General features: G+C 41.0%; 2 protein-coding genes and 1 long non-coding RNA gene across 5 annotated transcripts in view; 1 reads left to right on the top strand and 2 right to left on the bottom strand.

Moving 5' to 3' along the window:
- Positions 1-2759: 2759 nt before the first annotated feature.
- On the bottom strand, positions 2760-11197 carry LOC131891789 (cadherin-86C-like). 3 transcript variants are annotated; one of them, XM_059241451.1, is made up of 16 exons: positions 10671-11197; positions 10426-10585; positions 9913-10037; positions 9696-9844; positions 9206-9309; positions 8848-9141; positions 8589-8773; positions 8138-8512; positions 7775-8053; positions 7348-7706; positions 7016-7184; positions 6755-6924; positions 6523-6676; positions 6236-6433; positions 5866-6164; positions 2760-2984 (listed from the first exon to the last, which is right to left on the bottom strand). In XM_059241451.1, the coding sequence occupies exons 1-16, from the start codon at positions 10961-10963 to the stop codon at positions 2839-2841; spliced, it is 3459 nt and encodes a 1152-aa protein (XP_059097434.1). In that variant the 5' UTR covers positions 10964-11197; the 3' UTR covers positions 2760-2838. The 3 variants fall into 3 exon arrangements, with proteins under 3 accessions (XP_059097434.1, XP_059097433.1, XP_059097435.1); XM_059241450.1 differs by having other exon boundaries at positions 6523-6924; XM_059241452.1 differs by lacking the exons at positions 6755-6924; positions 7016-7184.
- On the top strand, positions 6253-10312 carry LOC131891790 (uncharacterized). The gene is made up of 2 exons (XR_009374463.1): positions 6253-6395; positions 8947-10312. It is a non-coding gene; the product is annotated as an uncharacterized LOC131891790 (long non-coding RNA).
- Positions 11198-11652: 455 nt separating the features above from the next.
- Positions 11653-19054, bottom strand: part of LOC131892248 (cadherin-86C-like) — a 13128-nt gene continuing 5726 nt past the window's right edge. Inside the window, exons 8-12 of the mRNA XM_059242037.1 lie at positions 14145-14300; positions 13924-14079; positions 13197-13353; positions 12555-12926; positions 11653-11774 (exon numbers count right to left, since the gene is read on the bottom strand). Coding sequence (XP_059098020.1) covers positions 11653-11774; positions 12555-12926; positions 13197-13353; positions 13924-14079; positions 14145-14300 — 963 coding nt within the window. The remainder of the gene's footprint in view (positions 11775-12554; positions 12927-13196; positions 13354-13923; positions 14080-14144; positions 14301-19054) is intronic.

Raw genomic sequence — 19054 nt, 5'->3', positions numbered from 1 at the left:
ACGCTCGGTTATAAAACATGCGTCTTCTTTAAGAAAAGAACACGTCAAATCAGCGCTTTTGCCGAAAGTAAGGAAGTTCATTGTCCAAAATGACTTCCTGCCCGATACCCTCGCGATTTGTGTTTCCTAAACTCTTGGCTTGGCATACCATTAAACTAATCAAATAATCCGATTGGAAAGAATAACCGAAATAATGATCAAACAAAAGTAACTGTTCTAGTCTTCTTTATGAATGTTTCTGCCTTCGTATGGGCAATGTAAGAAGTCCCTGTGACAGAGCTTAAAAAGTGTAAACGTACTTTATTTCTAGAGTTTGGCTTAGTTACCTCTTATTTCTGAGCTACAAATAACCTTTTTAAAGTCATTCGTCCAGTCATTACATTATTCTCACTTCAAGAACAGTGTGGAAAAAAATCAGAGCCATCTGTAGAGCCTTATGAACATTTGCTTGGTACTATTTCTCATTCCAATCGACTTTTGAACAGCCGAGTGCTCCATTCTGGATGATCAAATTTCAACCTAAATGAAATTTGGTGACCTGATTGATGACTTGGCCACCTGAAGATTTAGTAAGGGAAATGCTCATATCCGAAAATGTCAAGTGAGCGCAATCAAGAGATCAGAGCCAAGGTCGGCAAGAGACCGAAGGAGATAGGCGAGGCTTTCGTTGGTAGAGAACAGTTGCAAATTTGATTTGATTAGTAACCGATTATGAGGGCTCGAAAAAAAATTCTTTTTCAGAGTCAAATAATCACTTAACATATTTGGGGATAGCACCAAATAATTTAAATTCACAAAAAAATATGCTCAAAAGCAAAGATGTAAGTCTGTTTAAAAGCAAAAAAAGGACAACAGTAAACTAATTCTGGAAAAGTTTGAAGCAACTACCAAAGTGTCATTATATTTCACGATTTCAAAAGTTTTGAAATCAAAAGGCCTTGAAGTTGTCTCCTAACTTGGACCCCCAAATTAGTACGCTAAACCGTGCCGGTTTCTAGATCAAATTGGGTTCCTTTGGGTGCTTTATTTTAGCTCGTATCTCTTAGGGTGAAGAGACTTGAGCTAAAATGCACATGTTTTTATATTTGCTCTTTTGCGTGTGAAGTATTGAGGTTCTATTTGCATGTTTAGGAAAAGTTTGAGATTTTGCCAAAAAGGCAAGCAGGAATAGTGTGAGAATCAGAGAACAACTACTATATTGCAACAAACCAAGAATATTGGGACTATGCAGTATGCAGTATTTCAAGGAGGTGCAAAAGGTATGCCTTACAATGCATCTTCAAAAGTATCCATGAGCTTTTTCCTCAACCAGAATTCACAATCAATTGTAATGAATGTCATGTTTACACTTTTGAGCCATCCAATCTATATAATTCAAAGCCGTTCAAACAAAGCAGAGATTGCCTAAACACGGGGGTACCCACAACAATTACAAAGAGCTTGCCATGAGTTCAAGTTGCTTTTTTCTTTGTTATAACAACACAAGGACCAACTATGGAAAGTAAACATTTTCAAAAGTAGCTCTGATTATTTTATATTACCGTCACATTATCATCTACATATTGATTTCAATGGAGTTAATGAAGTAGAACTCATTCATAATTAAATCACATAGAATTAAAGTTGGAAGGCAAATATCATTAATGATATTTCTCAAATACATCCATCGCCTTTGACGGCCACGCAGAGCTTGAGTCTGAGGACAAAGTTGGCAAAAGTCTGCCTTAAGTGCCTATTGTCCATGGCAGCCCAGGCTTCACCAACTGACGCCTTCAGCTTGCCCACATTGCTGTGGATTGTGGCACATGCCCCCAGATGCTGAAATCCAGAGGATTCAGGTTGGGGCTGTTTGGGGTCCAATCCAAATTCGACCAGAATACAGTGCTGCCCATCCTTTTTTCAAGCAAGGACTACTTTAATTTCTAGAATAGACTAGTCTTTGGTTCAAGGTAGGCCTGGATACCCTGATGGCGGCATGGAGCTTATTAATACTGTAAACCGTGGTGCAGTGGATGCTAAGACTATTGGCAATTTTGTTGACGGTCTCTCCCATGTCACGTTTGGCCACAACCCTCTTCTGCAGTTCTTCCAGGTTTAGGAGACTGTGTTGGCAATTTTTAAATCTAGACCCTCAATATGCTCGAAAATGGTTGGTAATGATCACATGCAACCTACGTTTGAAACACAAAAATTAGCCAGACCTTCCATTGACGCAGTTATCGGGGTCGCAAACAAATACCAACGATTAGATGGCGCACCCAATTGCAGTCAATTTTCGATCTTTTTTCCCAGGACGATACTTTCCAAGTGTAATAACTAGGCATCTACTTAATAGATATTAATGAAATTTCATGTCAGTGTATGACTTAAAGTACTAATAATATTGCTTGGCGAGGGTTTGGACAATGATATTTTATAATGTATTTAAAGTGATCTAATATACCAATGTGGGCTACTTTCAAAGATTTAACAAAAATTGTTTCTTGTTTCTTTAGAAAAGAAAACAGCAACCAGAAGTTTTGGCATTAGAAAACTATAGCCATTGTGAAATGTCTATTCTATTATCGATAAGCTTATTTTTTCTTTGTTTTTGTTTGAAATTATCGATTTTAAACCTGAAAGTTAGGTCCCCATTTGGTCCAAAATATCAACAAAATTATTCCCTACAGTGCGAAACATTAATAGATAGTTTCGAATTGGCTAATAAAGGAAAAATACTATCAATTCAAACATTTTCAGGGATATATTTTGTTGGTTTGAGTCACCGATAGACAAGTACTAATCTGATTAATTTTTGAAAGCGGTACCAAGACTGTGTATATTTCGAAAAAATGACTTTTAGTCTATTAGAACTTCTGCTGAATTGGGTCGAATGTGGCGCACACTCACATCGTCGTAGGCTCGACTGAAGACACTTTTCTTGCTCATAATTTCTTGCGCAGATTTGCGCCGTGGATGCTGCGGTTGACTCAGCGAACTAATACCTGGAAAATTAAACAGTATATCGATTATCATCAAGCATGACAATATTTGATAATTAAAAAATGCAAGACAAATTAATTCGTATCAACGTTTGTTGTAGACATATTTGCATGAACAGGGCCTAGAATAATTTGATATTATTTACATATAACAAGATATAAAAAAATGTTTGAACGCAAGTAACGACAAAAATGAGACTCCCACCCCACCCCCATCCCCAATTTTCGTTAGGCAGGAATTGTATTACACCCTAATATTACATATGATGGGCAACAAATACCATCATGTAAACCTATAAATCTATTAATAGCTCTCAATGACCGATCTGTCGCGACAAAGAATAAAGACATTCGTATGGGACAAGTCCCTTGAACAAAATTCTGCATCAACCCTAAATTCGGCTATTTCTAATTTGATGGTGGATCAGACAATATTACAATTTATAAAACAGTTTTCATCAACACTTTTAGCAAATATTATTGGAGAACGCCCTTTCACAATTGTGAGATTGTCCGAGCTGGAAACTCAGAGGAGTGCGTCAAGGCCTGCTGGAAGCCATTTTCATGACTTAAAGAGCCATCATTCCGATCTTAAAGGGTCGGACATCTCAATTTCATGGCAAATCCACTCACTTGCCTACCGTTCCCTAAGTCGCAATGGTACGTTATTCGTAGTAACCCATACGCCAGTAGAGCCAGACACGATTGCCGTTCGTCGCATTTTCATGACAACATTGCACTGCAAAAAATCATCTGAACTCAAAGTTTTTGAACACAGACTTTGTATTAGAAGAGTGGGATACAAGGCAAGCAATTGAGGACAAAAAAAAGCAAAAATTAATGGCGAGTTGAAGGATCAAAGAGTCCATTTTTGGCGCCAATTTCAAAGGCAATCAATCACTTATCATTTGTTTTCCCACAAGTTTAATCCCTCGCGTCCATCATAATTCGTTGGATTACGCTAGAAAACCAAAAATCATTTCTTCAAGTAATTCACTCCACTAATTGCCCTCAAATGGATATCCACTATCTCCCTGCTGTCCAGAAGGAGGCGGTTTTAAAGCACTTGGTGGGATGGAGCAGCCTTATGGAGCAGTTTATTAGCCACCATCACCATTTTCCTTATGGAACTGTGGGAGAACGAACTACGAAGTCATGTGAGACCGCAACACCTTTCACTCCCGTTGTCTGTCGTATGCGGCGAATGTCGTGCATCCACACTACATAGAGTATGGATGAAGGTATGAACGAACGAGGAGGAGGAGGAGGAGCAGCCGGAGGAGGTTGCATTAAAGGGCATTCGAGTCGTAACCGAAGCAATAAAGGAGCAAAATTCTGCATAAAATGAGTCTTTATGAAGCTGTTAAAGTGGTCATAATGGACATTTTGGTGATTTGTGCTCTACAAGAGCATCAGGAGGGTTGAACATGACCGGAGTTAGACGTTTCCCAGATAAAATGCACTGATAAAACGACAAATTGTGACCGACAGGAAGAAATCCCCGTCAAGTCGTAAACCAGTGACCAGGTAGGTGGCTTTACAGCCCTTCCGAACCCTAAGCCATTCATGGGTCTTCTGGGCTATTGAATTTACTACATACAATGTACCCACGCCAAGGAAGACAGACCCGGTATATTGTAAAATAGTAGTAAGCCCCGTCAGAAAAGAGATGGACGGATTGAGAGGGGAAGAACAGGGGTGGGGGCCCAGAGAGGTACAGCAGGTCGTCAATGTTTGGCAGGGCAAAAGTGAACCTTCCTCTCCGGGTTCTTGACAAGAGTCTATGATCCCATTGGGACGAGAGATAAGAACAAGTTATGACTTGACAGTCCTTCTTTCCCTGTGCAGAAACCGGGAAACTCCAAACTCTAAACAGGACATCACCCCGTGGACGAACGGAACAAACCACCAAAAACCAACCAGGTGTCCATCCATTGAGCACTGAGCAAAAAATCACGCGAAATCTGAGTCGAATTGAGGCTGAGTGAATTGTAAATGACATGCCCACAAGGTCTTTCAAGTTCCATATCGATTTGTTCAAAAGTACCTGAGATGATAAAAGGATAAACTGACAGGTGGTTTTCCCCCGAAGGTGGTTATTTGAACGAGACAGAAATAGGCAGATTTAACCGGTTAGGAGAACTCGATGGATATTTTTTTGAAAGTGTGTCGATAAGCATGGTATCTTGTTCTATGTCTCTCTCCTCTTGACTTTATGGCTAACAAGGACTTTTTTCCCGTGCACTTTGGCCATTTACTATGGGTTGAAATTGCTTTCTGTAGCTCATAAAGCGATCATAATAGACATTTTGGCAATTTGTTCCCTCCAAGCTTATCAGGACAACAGAACTCGGAAGGAGTACGTATCCACTGTGGAAAACCCCATCACTGCTCCGCACGTCATTGAAAATTCTATTATTGCTCCATTTCTGACATCTTAACAACCCTTGGACCTCTGAGAATGGCCCATAAAGGTGGCGTAATGGGGTGCATGCCGACCGTAGAGAAAAATGGCTCCTTAGCAAACTTTGAAATTGGCTCGTCCTCAACTACTACGTACTTCGAGATGTTTGCGACGACTTCAGCACAATCGCATATCCACGTTATTCATTGATCCTGCTGCCAGACTCATACTATTACAGGCTTAATGGCCTAATAGTCACGGACGGAGGTCCATCTCATCTGATTTAATGAGTTTATGTACAATTCTCCTGCGAGATTTATCGCTCTTTGGAGTCATTAAGAGAGCCGCTTGCGAACGAACGAACAAGTAAAAACTCGTCGCTCGCATTTGCCTCCTCATCAAAGTGGACTATTAAGCACTCATGAACTCGGAGACAGAGCTCAGTTCATCGAGACAATTCTAGCTGGAAGGAATAACTACCTGATTCAGACGAGTCTTCTTGAAGATCTTCCATAGAATTAGGCCGTGATTGCTCTTCCTGGGGACTACCATGTCCCAGGTCCTCATCGACGTGTTTCTCGAGTTTTTGTCCATCGGGCAATCTTGTGAGGGATCGCGTTAGCACCATCGAGGGTCGTAATTCTCTCGAGGGTGAGCGCGTGCGTGTGGGCCTTAAACTTTGGAGACTTCCGTATGGAATGGCTGGCGCAGAGATTGTGCTCAATTGGGAAGGCCGGTGCGGTGAGTTTTGATTGGGACCATTGTACCAGTCCATATATCTGGAGCAAAGATTGAGGAGGTTACCCAAGATCGGTCTCGTCTGGATGTGACACTAAAATGAGCAAACAACCTGGGTGTGGCGTTCATGATGCTCCGGCGGATTTCAGTTGTGTGACGGCGGACTCGAGGATGTTCATGGATCATAATCACGTCAGAGTCATCCTTGCTGACGACCTCGCCATTGTGATCAAAGGTGTATTCTAGACTGTTCATCTCACTGCCGGATTCAGGTACATATTGTGAATGTGGTGCCGTCAAATGGGCATGTCTGGAATGGTCAGAATTGCCCATTAACTCTTATCTTGAACGAACCCCTTGAAGAATATTCAAATTCAAAGGACCCCTTGGCTTACTTACCCCGGTCGTCCACTACTGTCAGGAGTGATTCCAATATTCTTGGCAAAGTTCTCGTCCACAATTGAACGACTGTTTTGACCTTGCTCCACCATGCGGTCAATTTTATGCCTATGGGGTTGACTCATGACCGAACTGGCCCGAGATGGTAAGGACACTATCAGAGAGAGAAAAATAGAGTTTTCAATGATGGAGATTGGCTTCTTGACCACCCTGTAAAATGCTTGAAACAAACCTTCAGAAGAGGTGGTGGAAGAAGCTTGGGAGTAATCCAACGGATCTCTATGGATGGAAGCCGCGTGAGAGTGAAAGCCTTTGGATCCCCTTGTGGAGGAGTGACCATTGGTCAGGCGATACCAAAGTGGCTCTCGGTTGTGAACATTCAGGGTTTGTGAGTTGGCTTCCCTAAAATATGGACGAGTTAGCTAACATATACATAGCTAACACAAATGTGACAATACAACAAAAAGTGTGTATTGAATGAATCGACACCAACCTGGGATAAGAGATGGCATCGTCATTGTAACCTTGATCCCTGTCTCTCTGAGTAACAGAAATGTGCTTGGAAAACTTGCGTGGCAAGGAGTCTTGTGAAGCCAGATGATGCACATGATGAGGATGAAGTGGAGGATGGGTGCTATCAACAGGAACGAGTTCAATTTGCCCTATAAAATTGCCAAGAAACCATAATACAATTATGTACAATTCAGCCTACACTTGGTGGGGGAAGTGTGCGATTGCATAAAGTTCAAAGTGAAGTTCCCATTAAAATTTCACACGTTGCAAACACATTGCATATCACACGGTTACCAAGCAATCGCCACTCACCATCATGGCCTGCTCGGAGATGAGGCACCCTTGTATTACTCAAGGAATGCTTGTAGTTGATCAATTCGTCATTTGATAAACTGTTCCACTTCCTCATCTTGGCCGCTCTGGTTTCACTGTCATGCCTTTGGTTCAACTCATTTAGACTCCAGTGTCGGTATCGATGACTGGGCTTCAAATGGTGGGGATCCTCCTGGCTTTGACGGTTGTCCTCCTCCTTGAGCATTTTGGCCATGGTGTTTCGCCTCCTCAAGATGGATGCTTTTGTGTCCGTGTAAGCGGGTTCAGGCGAGGCATTCCCATCGTTGATTCGAAACCTCAAGACACTGGCATCCGAATGATCATATGATACTTTGATTCTGCAATGAACACAACTCGTGTACTAAGTGCTTGGTCAGATCTGGTGCAATGAAATCAAACTCCCTACTGGTCACGACGTGATTGTCGGGATTTCAGCCTTTCAGCCTCAAGGGTGCTCTCTGTTTCTTCTAAAATAGGGGTCCGGATCTGGTGCTTGGGCGTCAGATCTTGCACTGGGTTAGGATTGTCTAGGGTCTTGTGTTTCTGTCGATTGCTTCCATTGATGAGCCCTTTATTAGGGTTGTAGTGTTGGGACGGATGCCCATGGAATGTGTTGTAATGAGGGCGTCGGTAGGGAGAAGCATTGCTATCATTATCACTTTGGATGGATTCCCCAGTCTCATATCTGTATGCAGAAAATTAATTGGATGGTTCGATAAGACCATGGAGTTAGCTTTAGATAGTAGTTCAACCCCGTCACTTTTCTTACCCATCCACATAACCTGGCCTACGGGGTAAGCTATGAGATCCCCCAGGATGACCACGAGGGTCTGGTACCCTATAGTAACGCCCACTAGCATCAACGTAGGCAGTCAATTTCCGCGGGCTCTTTTTGGATGAATTTTGGGCTAGATTAGGATCATGTTGATCCTGCAAATGAACCATGGCCATACTGAGGAAACCTCGTTCCATGTACGGGTTGTTTTCGGATGCCTGGTCATTGAGATATCGTCTCAATATGATTTCTTTTCCATCTGGCCCTACGGCCGTGTAGAATTCACCCCCTGGATCATCAGGCAAATCCACTTGGGCTAAATCCAACTCACTTCTTGTTCGCCTTGGCTCTCCTTGGACCTCTATTTGACTACGTGAAACGAAATGGAAACTTGTAATTGTGTCTGCATTCCTCGTAACATTGCATTTCCAAAGTAGTTCTTTACATTGGGTGATTGGGATCCGTGCCGACGGCCTTGTGAACTTGCTCTTTGGGCTCATCCAGGCTAAGAATCTCGGATCCACCCACCCGTCGATAGGTCTCTTCCCTGCGGGTGTCGTCATCAAGTCTCAAAACTTGGATATCTTCTCCACCTTGCCGACTGTGGTTCCTCTCATCCTCATCCACCACCTGTTGATTGATTGACCAGCGTGAATTAGATAATGTCAGTACCTCTGCCATTTGCTAAAGTCTCTCGCCCAGACCTTGAATATTTTCCCCTTGTCAATGGGCGTTTTACGGCTGTGATAGATTCGTCGCCGTGTCCGTTGTCCTGTTCGTTCATCGATGCCTTCTTGTTCCAGAACATATGCGGAATCCAAATCCAGCTCTTCTTCCTGATGATCCCGATCAGCTAGTGCTTGTGCATCAAGTTCCTCCATGTCTCTCACCCGGTATCGGTCGTCCCGGCCTTTGGGACCATTTTGGGACCTCCGTGAAACTCGACCTCCAGCCTCGCGGACCAAAATGATGCTCTCGGAGTCTTTTGGATCAAGGAGCTAAAATGTTTCTACATTTTGGAATCCGGTCCCTCAAACATGACATGAAAATGAAAGTCCTCACCTGATATGGTCTCTGCCCTTGCCGAGGAAGATGAGATCTGTCACTTCCACTTCGGAAAGATCCTGCACTTCGAACCCGCCAACGCTTCAGTTCCGATGTTCGTCCTAAAAATGCAAGTTTATCCAGTAATTATTATCACTGCCAGGCATGCAGCTGATATTTGTTGGATAAGCCATGCGTCTTCTTGAAGGGATTGAAGCTTTCCAAATTCATGCAAAAATTATACTTTAATTTCAGACTTGAGGAAGGCTATCTTACAGATTAGCATCTAATCAAGCACTCTGCATTGGACACATATGAACATAGCTCAAAGTAGATAAAGCACAAGTCTCATTCTGTTATCTATTCATATTCTTGATATACTACATATTCATAGTTTGACGAGAGTAACTCACGTTTTAGCTTAACAAATGCTGAAAATTTCATCAACAACCCTGTTAACTCCAACGAAACCCAGGATCCATTGATCTTTTGATATGGCTCAACTTACCCATACTGGCTGCGGATCGGATCCGATCCTTGGCAGACCTGATGATTTCCACAAATTTGGCGTCCTTGAGTTCACGTCCCGCCCCATCGGTGACGGTTAAGACGCGAATGTCTCTTTCACTCCCGTGAATCCCAACAGAATTGACTTTGCTAAAACGTGAATTGCAAGAGTGAATTTCTGATAATTCGATAAATCATTTTCCATGCTTATAACTTACTCTCCCTTGTAGTAGTAACAACCAGGACAACAGTAGCAACACAAAGCAAGGAAAACGAGGGCGGCCAGAAATAAACATATGAGCATCAGCGCCCAGAATAAAGTTGCATTCCGTTGTTCCAACTCCTGAAAAGTAATACAAATCCGAATTGTACGCAAGTATAAGTATTATACCGACTTTCGGATCTTCTAGCACTAGCTTGTTGTACTTTATATGTTCAGTTTGGCTTTCCAATGATATGGTATTTTTCTTAATACTTAACTATAAAATAGATACATTGAGGGGACATCCTATTTCAAACTTTAGGGCCTTCTGAATAAGTAATCTAATAATAATCAATTATCAATGAACACCCTTGGGCGTGTTCAAGTGAACGGGAATAATAAACAGTTTTAGAGCACTTTGCTTGTTGAGCGAATATATTCCCCACCTCTATATACATCCAATGCAATACCTTTTTTGCACATTATACGTATGTGCTTGATCACTTGTTTCAAATGATGCCCTCCTTACCTGATTTGCGCTGGACGAAGATGTGGAAGAGCTTTCGGACTTGGACCCGGAATTACTTGGAGCAATTGCTCCGCTCGAGTTAGCCACCAATTTTGAGGTCACAGCATTCATATCCACAATACTATTGGCCGGATATCGTATGAACACGTCCACCACCGACCTAAATCCACCGTGGGAAAAAAGAGAAAACAGACATAGAAAATCAATGTCCATTATTATTGGGTGGGCACGTTTAAGCTCGTCACTTCTTAGGTTTCGAAGCCACAGCCTTGGACTCGCGGTCCACATCGAGTTCGGCGATTTCATAGCCATCAAAGGCGATCTCATTGCCGTAGTAAGGATTGATGTCTTGAATCTCGGCATCCCCACCCGTCATGGTGGAGATGAGGTCACTGATCTCGGCTTGATGCTCCTCGACTTGTTGGGGTTCTTGCGAGATGATGAACCGCATTGTTCTCGAGAACATGTCCTCGGTGTAAATGTACACGGGCACCTCGGCATCTAGACTCGGAATGCCCAGATCATAAGCCCGCACCATCAGGGTGATGATCGGCTCCACCGCGCTCAAGGCCTCTGAAAATGAGAGATACCAAGCATCAGTTAGTTGGCTTGATGTCTATTTTGGACGATATCTTTTAATAATCCTGATTAGCTGTTATTGGCTTTTACTAGGGGTCGGAAATTTTTGGTCATTTTGAGGCAAAATAATTTGTTTTCGTGGACTTTAAGCATAAAATAACTTCGCTAAAACCGACGATTTTAGGGGAAATTGAAGGTTTTCGTACTGTTTGGGCAAGATTTAGAAGAATTAAATTGCACTTATAGATTTTTCGATATGATGTCATGTAAGAAATCTTTTCAATTTTTAGTGAGCTTATTTTTTTACAATCTCTTCTTAAGAATAGATGTTTTGATTGGCATTAAAAAGTAACTCAAGGTGTATTTTAACCGTTATGCCTTAAGTTATCTGTTCACAATTGACTTAGATTCTCACACAATGACACAGTATTGATTTTTCAAACCATTCAGGATTTTAGAAGAATGTTTCAAAATATGATCCTCACTTTTAATTGATTTCAAGACAAGACTCAAAAACTCAAAGAGCAAGAAGTGTGCTAAAAATATTAATGATGCAATTTTTGCCTTGACGACCACGAGAAACATTTGAATAACGGAGAGAAAAACATTTTTTCACTTTTTTGTAACTAACTGTTACGTTTTCGACACTTATTTTGGCTGTTTTTCACAACCTAAAAACAAANCGGGCACCTCGGCATCTAGACTCGGAATGCCCAGATCATAAGCCCGCACCATCAGGGTGATGATCGGCTCCACCGCGCTCAAGGCCTCTGAAAATGAGAGATACCAAGCATCAGTTAGTTGGCTTGATGTCTATTTTGGACAATATCTTTTCATAATCCTTATTAGCTGTTATTAGCTTTTACTGGGGTCGGAAATTTTGGGTCATTTTGAGGCAAAATAATTTGTTTTCGTGGACTTTAAGCATTAAATAACTTCACTAAAACCGACGATTTTAGGGGATATTGAAGGATTTTCGTCATGTTTGGGCAAGATTTAGAAGAATTAGATTCCACTTAAAATTTCTTACATGACATCGTATCGAAAAATCGATTTCAATTTTTAGTGAGCTTATTCTTTTACAATCGCTTCTTAACCATAGATGTTTTGATTGCCATTAAAAAGTAACTCAAGGTGTATTTTAACCGTTATACCTTAAGTTATCCGTTCACAATTGACTTAGATTCTCACACAATGACACAGTATTGATTTTTCAAACCATTCAGGATTTTAGAAGAATGTTTCAAAATATGATCCTCACTTTTAATTGATTTCAAGACAAGACTCAAAAACTCAAAGAGCAAGAAGTGTGCTAAAAATATTAATGATGCAATTTTTGCCTTGACGACCACGAGAAACATTTGAATAACGGAGAGAAAAACATTTTTTCACTTTTTTGTAACTAACTGTTACGTTTTCGACACTTATTTTGGCTGTTTTTCACAACCTAAAAACAAATTATTTTGACGGTAATCATAAACTATTTTTCCAACCCCTAATTATTAATGCGGCTGACCTTGTCTTGGGTCCATCAATGATTTTCTACTTACGATACTCGTCGTCGTTGATTCCGTTCTGTCGGGAAAATCTCCTTTGGGATCGGATATCATTGGTCAGAGGCTCGCCCACCATGATCACTCCCGTGACCTCGTCAATGACAAATTTCTTGTCGTAATTCCCCTTGATGATCTCGTATCTGATATGGCTGTTCTTGGTGTTCTTTTGATCCTTGTCGATGGCCTCCACTTGCAAGTCGTTCCGCAATTTCGTGAGATCCCCGTTCATGAAGCCTTGATATTTCTTCTTGAGAAATATGGGTGGTTGGTCATTGACATCCACGACATTGATCACAATGGTGGCTTGGGCACTCCGTCCTCCAGGCTCTCCATTTCGATCTATCGCCTCTACTCCAATGGTATGACCTAAAATTGAAATTGCAAATTTCTTCCTCAGACAAGTTTTCAGAGGATCCGAAAGTAACGCATCAAGAGGTTCATTTATTCAAAATTATTTAAAAGAATATGTAACCAAATACCACACACAAAGTCGTATAATTAGCCATTAAGGTAAGGTTTAATCAAACTTTGATAGCTTTACCTACTTTAAATGGAAATCTACCGAATTGGAACTTATGCTCCGAACAAAGATCGAGCTCCCTCTAACGCCTTAATACTCTTACGTATTTTACTCACTTGCGATAGTCTCACGATCAAGATATTCGTTCTTGACCAACGAGATCTCCCCGGAGACCGGATCTAAGCGCAGCCCTTCAATAACAGGGTCATCGCCAATAAGGCGTGTGTATCGGATGGCTCCATTCTCCAAGCTATCTGGATCGGTTGCCGCCACCTGTCGGGGAAATGATTCATTAAAGAGATCACGATGACAATGTAAAGGGTATATCAAAAGAAATGGATAACACGAAATTCTGGGACATCGCCTCCTGGATTTGTTATTTTAAGACATGGCATAATTGTTAACTATTTTCACATTTAAGCCCGTGACATCTTTCAGTCTACTTAGTCATCCAGATTTTGTCGCACAATCATATGAATCTTAGACTATATATTTCCAAGTTTCTTTTCATGAGACATTTGTAACACTTGGAAATTAGTGAATTTCTTAATCTTTTCTGAGGTTTGGTCTAAAAAGCTCGTTTGACCTAAGTAGCGACATTTTTGATGCCTCCAAACAATAATGCTCAGGAGATCAATCTAATTCCTCACATCTAGTTAAAAAATTGAATTCAGACTTTTCAAAAGCAATGGGAAATTCTTGTTTGTGTACAAGACAATAGCTTTTCATTTTCTCACTTTGCACATTTCAACAGGTTTCAGGCATTTGAATTCTGGAAATGGTCCATTACTCCATTACCTTCACAACACCCTGTAGTCCTGTATGTTATCTTTTTCGACCTACCTTTAACAGCACTTTCCCCGGGGCTTCGTTTTCAAACACGTTGAAAACGTATTTGTCCTGGACGAACCTTGGAGCGTTGTCGTTCACGTCAATCAGATTGACCGTGACCGTAGCGGTGGTACTTAATTTATTGATCCCTAATTCTCTGGCAGTGATCTGAAAAATGAATGCTCAGACAGGGAGTGAAATTACTCTGCGGCAAATCTCATGTCATCCCTCACCTTGAACGTGAGGGATTGAAGTGTCTCGAAATCCAGTTTCTTGTTGCTTTTGACACTGATCCGGAATTGGGCTCGGTTCTCCACGATTGCCGGTGAAATCTCAAACGTATCCTCGAAGTCACCTTCAATGAACAGTTCCACTTTTCCATTCTCGCCCTGAAAAAATTTTGAGGTGTCACACATGGTATTCGGCAATTTAACTTGGCTTAACCGGTATTGTCTAAAGCAACAACAAATGAATTGGGTGGTCTTGATCCCTGTTCTTGTGTATTGAAATTTGAATCCAGTAGATTCTTTTTGGTACAAGACCAATCTTTAACGTAAGCAACATATTTATCATTTTTTTTCATCCCCTGCTAAAACATGATTGCCATAAAGATTAGAGCTATTTTACCAAATTTACCAAATTTGAAGACAGAAATACACTTCTTGATCGTCAATTCACTTTGCGTGACCATGAATATGTGAATATGTACTAAGAGGTTGTTCCATGGATCGTGGACAATGAATTCACGGCACACTTTTGCCATGAAAGGGCCAAAAATTACGGAACGACGTTCCATTGCAGACTTCCTAAGCTATGAATGAGTGAAGTCATCAAGCCAACACATAATCTATAATGTCTATGTGACAGCCGGGATAATGGAAAGAGACAAATGGAACAAAAACCGGGAACACACTTGTCAAAATCCTTCTCGGGTGGAGAAGGAATGTAGGTATATATCCATTTTTTTATAATTTCAGGCCAATCAAATCAAATGGTAGGCTCAAAGTGGTGAGGAGGTGACCTTGAGACACGCCTCCAGGTCTTCATTTCCTCGTCCATTATTCACGGCCTTCGGAAAGGGTGTTCTTTGGTCTCTTAATCCCCCGTCATTTTGGTCACGCAGGGTTGCCAAATCTGTGCGACACTGAAATATCCACATCTTCAACCTTCCCAAATTGGAACATTCGTCTTGCAAAATGACGTGGGATTTTGAAGTTGTACTTCTTAATTAGCGGAAAATGCGACCCTGACGGGAAAAAAACAGTCGAAAGAAAGCTGTTTGGACCCTGCTTCGAGACAAAAAATAAAAGAGCCAGTCTTGGAAGTTTAGGATGGAGCTAGTGCCCTTTTGACGAGAGGCTGCCATAAAGTCATGAGACCGATCGATTGGAGCATAATTTGTCAAAAGCCCGACACAGACAATAATAATAACAACAACAACTACTACTACAATGATAACAGCACCTAATCAAAAGGAAACCAAAGCGGTTTGAAACTCCAGTGTGGTTTGGAATATTCAGAGCTTGATCATGATTGGGCATGTTTCTTCTTGCCAACACGTTCCAAAGTTATGTATGTATTCATGGCCAAAGGCCCCTGAATGAATTCAAGAGCTGATCCCTCCATCCAGGTAGTCAGTTGCCGTCTGAAATTATCTCTGAAAGTTTAATCAGCTCGTGCGAGTCTGAAATCGATAATTTGACGGTTCCCTGACATTTGCGACGAACTAGACCGAAGAAACAGTGAAAAAAAATCCCCCTATAGATTTGCCAAAACTTGCGTGGGGGTTATATACTAGCTCACATGCATCTTGGCGAAACTGACGAAACTGGGAAATCAATACTGAATACCGATTTCATATATCGTCCTTTCTCTTTCGTGTATCTCTCTCTCTCTCTCTGTGCACTTTGGCGACCTTGAAAAAAAAATACAATAAAGATCCTTTCATGGCAGGCCCGTCATTGTGTGGTTCCAATTTGTCTTGGGGGTCCACTTGATGGTTTTCCCGTAGCACCGCTGTCCGCAAACTAACCTTGAAGAGTTTTCTCTCTAATCAAGGCAATTAATTTCTTCCCACTTCAAAGCGGACTCGCCTGGTCGTTTATTAAGCCTTCTTAAAAAAACCAGACACAATCATAATTATCTAAATATCATATGTGGGTTATGAATAAAATCTGGCCCTTGAGCATTTCAATACATGCATATAGATAAACTGAAAATTGAAAAAAAATAATCCGTGAAAGACTTTCAAATCCTATTTCTTCATTAACGTGTTTGGGCTTAGCAATATGTAGCACTTCTTTGTACTTACAATCAGATGAGATAATCACTTTTTGATCCTTGTTGTCGTTGAATGATTTTTTCCAATTGGAGCTTCCCTTTTTTTTATAGTTTATAATTATTCATCGTTTTTGCTCCTACAGCTTCCAAAACCAGGTTCTTTTTTAATCCAGCTTTTATTGCCATAAAAGAAACGTTTGATTTCATGGCTAGTAGTACGCAAATTCAAGTTTTTCCCTCAAAAGTGAATGAGGTCAGGGAAAAATATTCATACTAATAGCGGTCCATGTCATACTTATTAATCGACCTCGAGACCTAAAAATGCACATTTCGTCGTCCTCGTCTCTGCTCATGGTTCGGTATTCGTAATGACTGATGGTTATCAGTCAAGGGAATACCAAAATCTGGGCCATGCAAACGAGTCCTTCAACCTTCAAGCCAACATGAACCAAGGCTCGAAGGTTCATTCCAGTGTGTACAGGAACAGTAAATAGGTATGTATGTATGCTTACTAAGCACGGAGGAATTTGCCCCTTTGGGACATGACCTTGAAGTGATTGACCTCAATGATGACCAACTGGTCAAAATGAGGCCATCGACGAAAGGCTTTGGTCTTTCATGGTCTTTCATCATAATGCATGTTCCACCAAAATGTGAATATACTTGATCTCAAGTTCACACTAGATACAAGATCTCGCCAAAATGGCAAAAAGTGAGGTCAGCATATTTACATTTGGCGCAGTCCTTTTTATGAATTGGTTAAGGGAAGAAAATATTTAGCCGAAAATACGCGGTTTTTAGGGCAATAATGTGCCTGCAACATGTTTTTAAAAAAGTTTTATCAGGCATCTGTCTCTTTAGTTGAACTTAAGCATAAAGTTGCACTGCTAATTCAATCTATCAAAAGCATGTTGCTTTCAATGAGAACCTACTCTGTCTTCAACACTCAATGGTTCGTACTCGATAACAAACACATGCCTGATTTCTGCCGGATGTAATATGACTCACAAATTATTTATTAATCCTGTCATTCCTCCACAATTCTAAAACATTCATTCCTTTCCAATTATGGCTTTACAACCAAGATTTCAAGGGCTAACCAATTGGGATATTCATATTTGTCCTGTTATTTGTCCAAGGATTTCATTTGTTGGGGTGAAAGAAATGTGTTCCCTCTATAGGACAGGGCAACAACAAAGACGACAAGATCGTTATTTGAGTCGCATAACAGGGCCACTCGCTACAATATTCAAACGATTCTAAGAGGAGGAACCGCAGAAGAAGGCTGTAAATTATCCCGAACTAATACACAAGGTTACAACGGACCAACTGAACCAACGAACCATCCAGCCAACAAGCGAAAGCGAAAGCGAAAACGAAAGCGAAAGCCAATGATTAATGGTGATCTTCTATTCATGCGAATTATGACTCGTGCACCACGAAAGGCACGCTTTTACTTTTACTTTTTGTGGTGTATCGCTAATACCTTGCTTGGTCGGGGGCGAAATGATCACCACCCTTTAAGCTATATTGTGGTTAGGGATCAGACGAACCCAAGAGGAATGCGTGGAATCTGTTTCAAAAACTGGATTCTGTTATATGATTCAAAGGATCGTATGAGACGTGTCAAGATCCCGGAGGTAATTCTTATACAATGGCTTATGCTTTTTGCATATGGCCATACATTAGTGCACTCCACTATTTTCTGTGGTTTTGCAGGTTCTTTATGACTAACCATGGTTCTGTCTAAATTTTCAACAATTGGCTAAGTCTTCATTGTTATAAAGTTTTTAAAAAATCATATTTTGGGCGTAATTAACTCTGCACCACTGTCTTGGCATAATTTCGGAATTCTTTTGGCACAAACTAGGTAATAATCTAAAATGGATAGCAAATTTTAGCTTTTCATAATGTTGGCTCGGGGGTGAAATTCTCGTTATTTTTGTCTAGCGAGTCACGTCAGCTGTGAGTTTTGAATTACTTCTCATCCGTTAAACATTTAGTCAGGCGAATTGGCTGGAATATTAACTACGCTCAGTATCCAAAATCAGGTTGCTTCGCTTCATGTTTTCCTGCTTTTTCTTGGCTTTAAAAGTGCTATTGCGAATAATTTTGTATGCAAGAATTTGAAGAGACTGAATGAGCTCACTCATAGTAATAATTTCTGCAACCCACAAGGCTGAACTTATTACTCGAGCACATGAACCAATTGAACCTCAATTACAGGATATTTACGTGTAATGCATATGTCATATTTCTAAATCACACTAATAAAAGCTAAGCTACAGGAAAAAACTATTGGTTTTTTGAGAAGATCAAACCCCATGCTAATGCATGCCTGGTTTTGATTTACCCTCTTCCCCTCTAATGGTGAATGAGCTTTGACTCATCACTATCTTTCGGATCCAAGGTCGCGGTGTGAAAGAAAGGTCCATTGACACTTGGAATCAGCAATAATGGAGGTCTTTTCAATGTTGTAACTCAGTGAAAGTGCTCTAACCTTCAGAGGGGAACCGAGTCTTCAATGGTGGAGGATCAGGAGGACCAAAAATGGAACGCATTTCTTTGGGAAGACAATTATCGTCTATCCTTCTTAGTACGAACTTTGATCCGCATGATCAGATCCATCAATCATTGGCTTGACATACTTTAGACTTGGAAGCAATTCTTGACTGGATCCAGCCCAACTTTCCTTTGTGATAATTCGAATGACCTCCGGGAACAACAAGTTTGGCCAACTTGGATTAAGAGAGTCACGCGAAGATTTGCAGTGGTTGGCAGAAACTTACTTTCTTCTCATCATGTGAATATGATGAGGCAGAAATTTCATTTCCGTAGCACTTCCTTTGATGTCAGGGGGGGG

This window comes from Tigriopus californicus, chromosome 12, assembly GCF_007210705.1.
Source record: "Tigriopus californicus strain San Diego chromosome 12, Tcal_SD_v2.1, whole genome shotgun sequence".
Classification (NCBI taxonomy): domain Eukaryota; kingdom Metazoa; phylum Arthropoda; class Copepoda; order Harpacticoida; family Harpacticidae; genus Tigriopus; species Tigriopus californicus.
This window is presented reverse-complemented; position numbering and strand designations above follow the sequence as displayed.

What these genes read in the sequence shown, in the direction of transcription:
- LOC131891789 (XM_059241450.1), bottom strand. Translation starts at nt 10,963, where the DNA reads ATGGTGCGGGCTTATGATCTGGGCATTCCGAGTCTAGATGCCGAGGTG. An exon ending in CGACAATCACGTCGTGACCA is followed by an intron (nt 7,707 to 7,774) that starts GTAGGGAGTTTG and finishes TGTTCATTGCAG; the next exon opens with AATCAAAGTATCATATGATC. An exon ending in TCTCCGAGCAGGCCATGATG is followed by an intron (nt 7,185 to 7,347) that starts GTGAGTGGCGAT and finishes GCAATTTTATAG; the next exon opens with GGCAAATTGAACTCGTTCCT.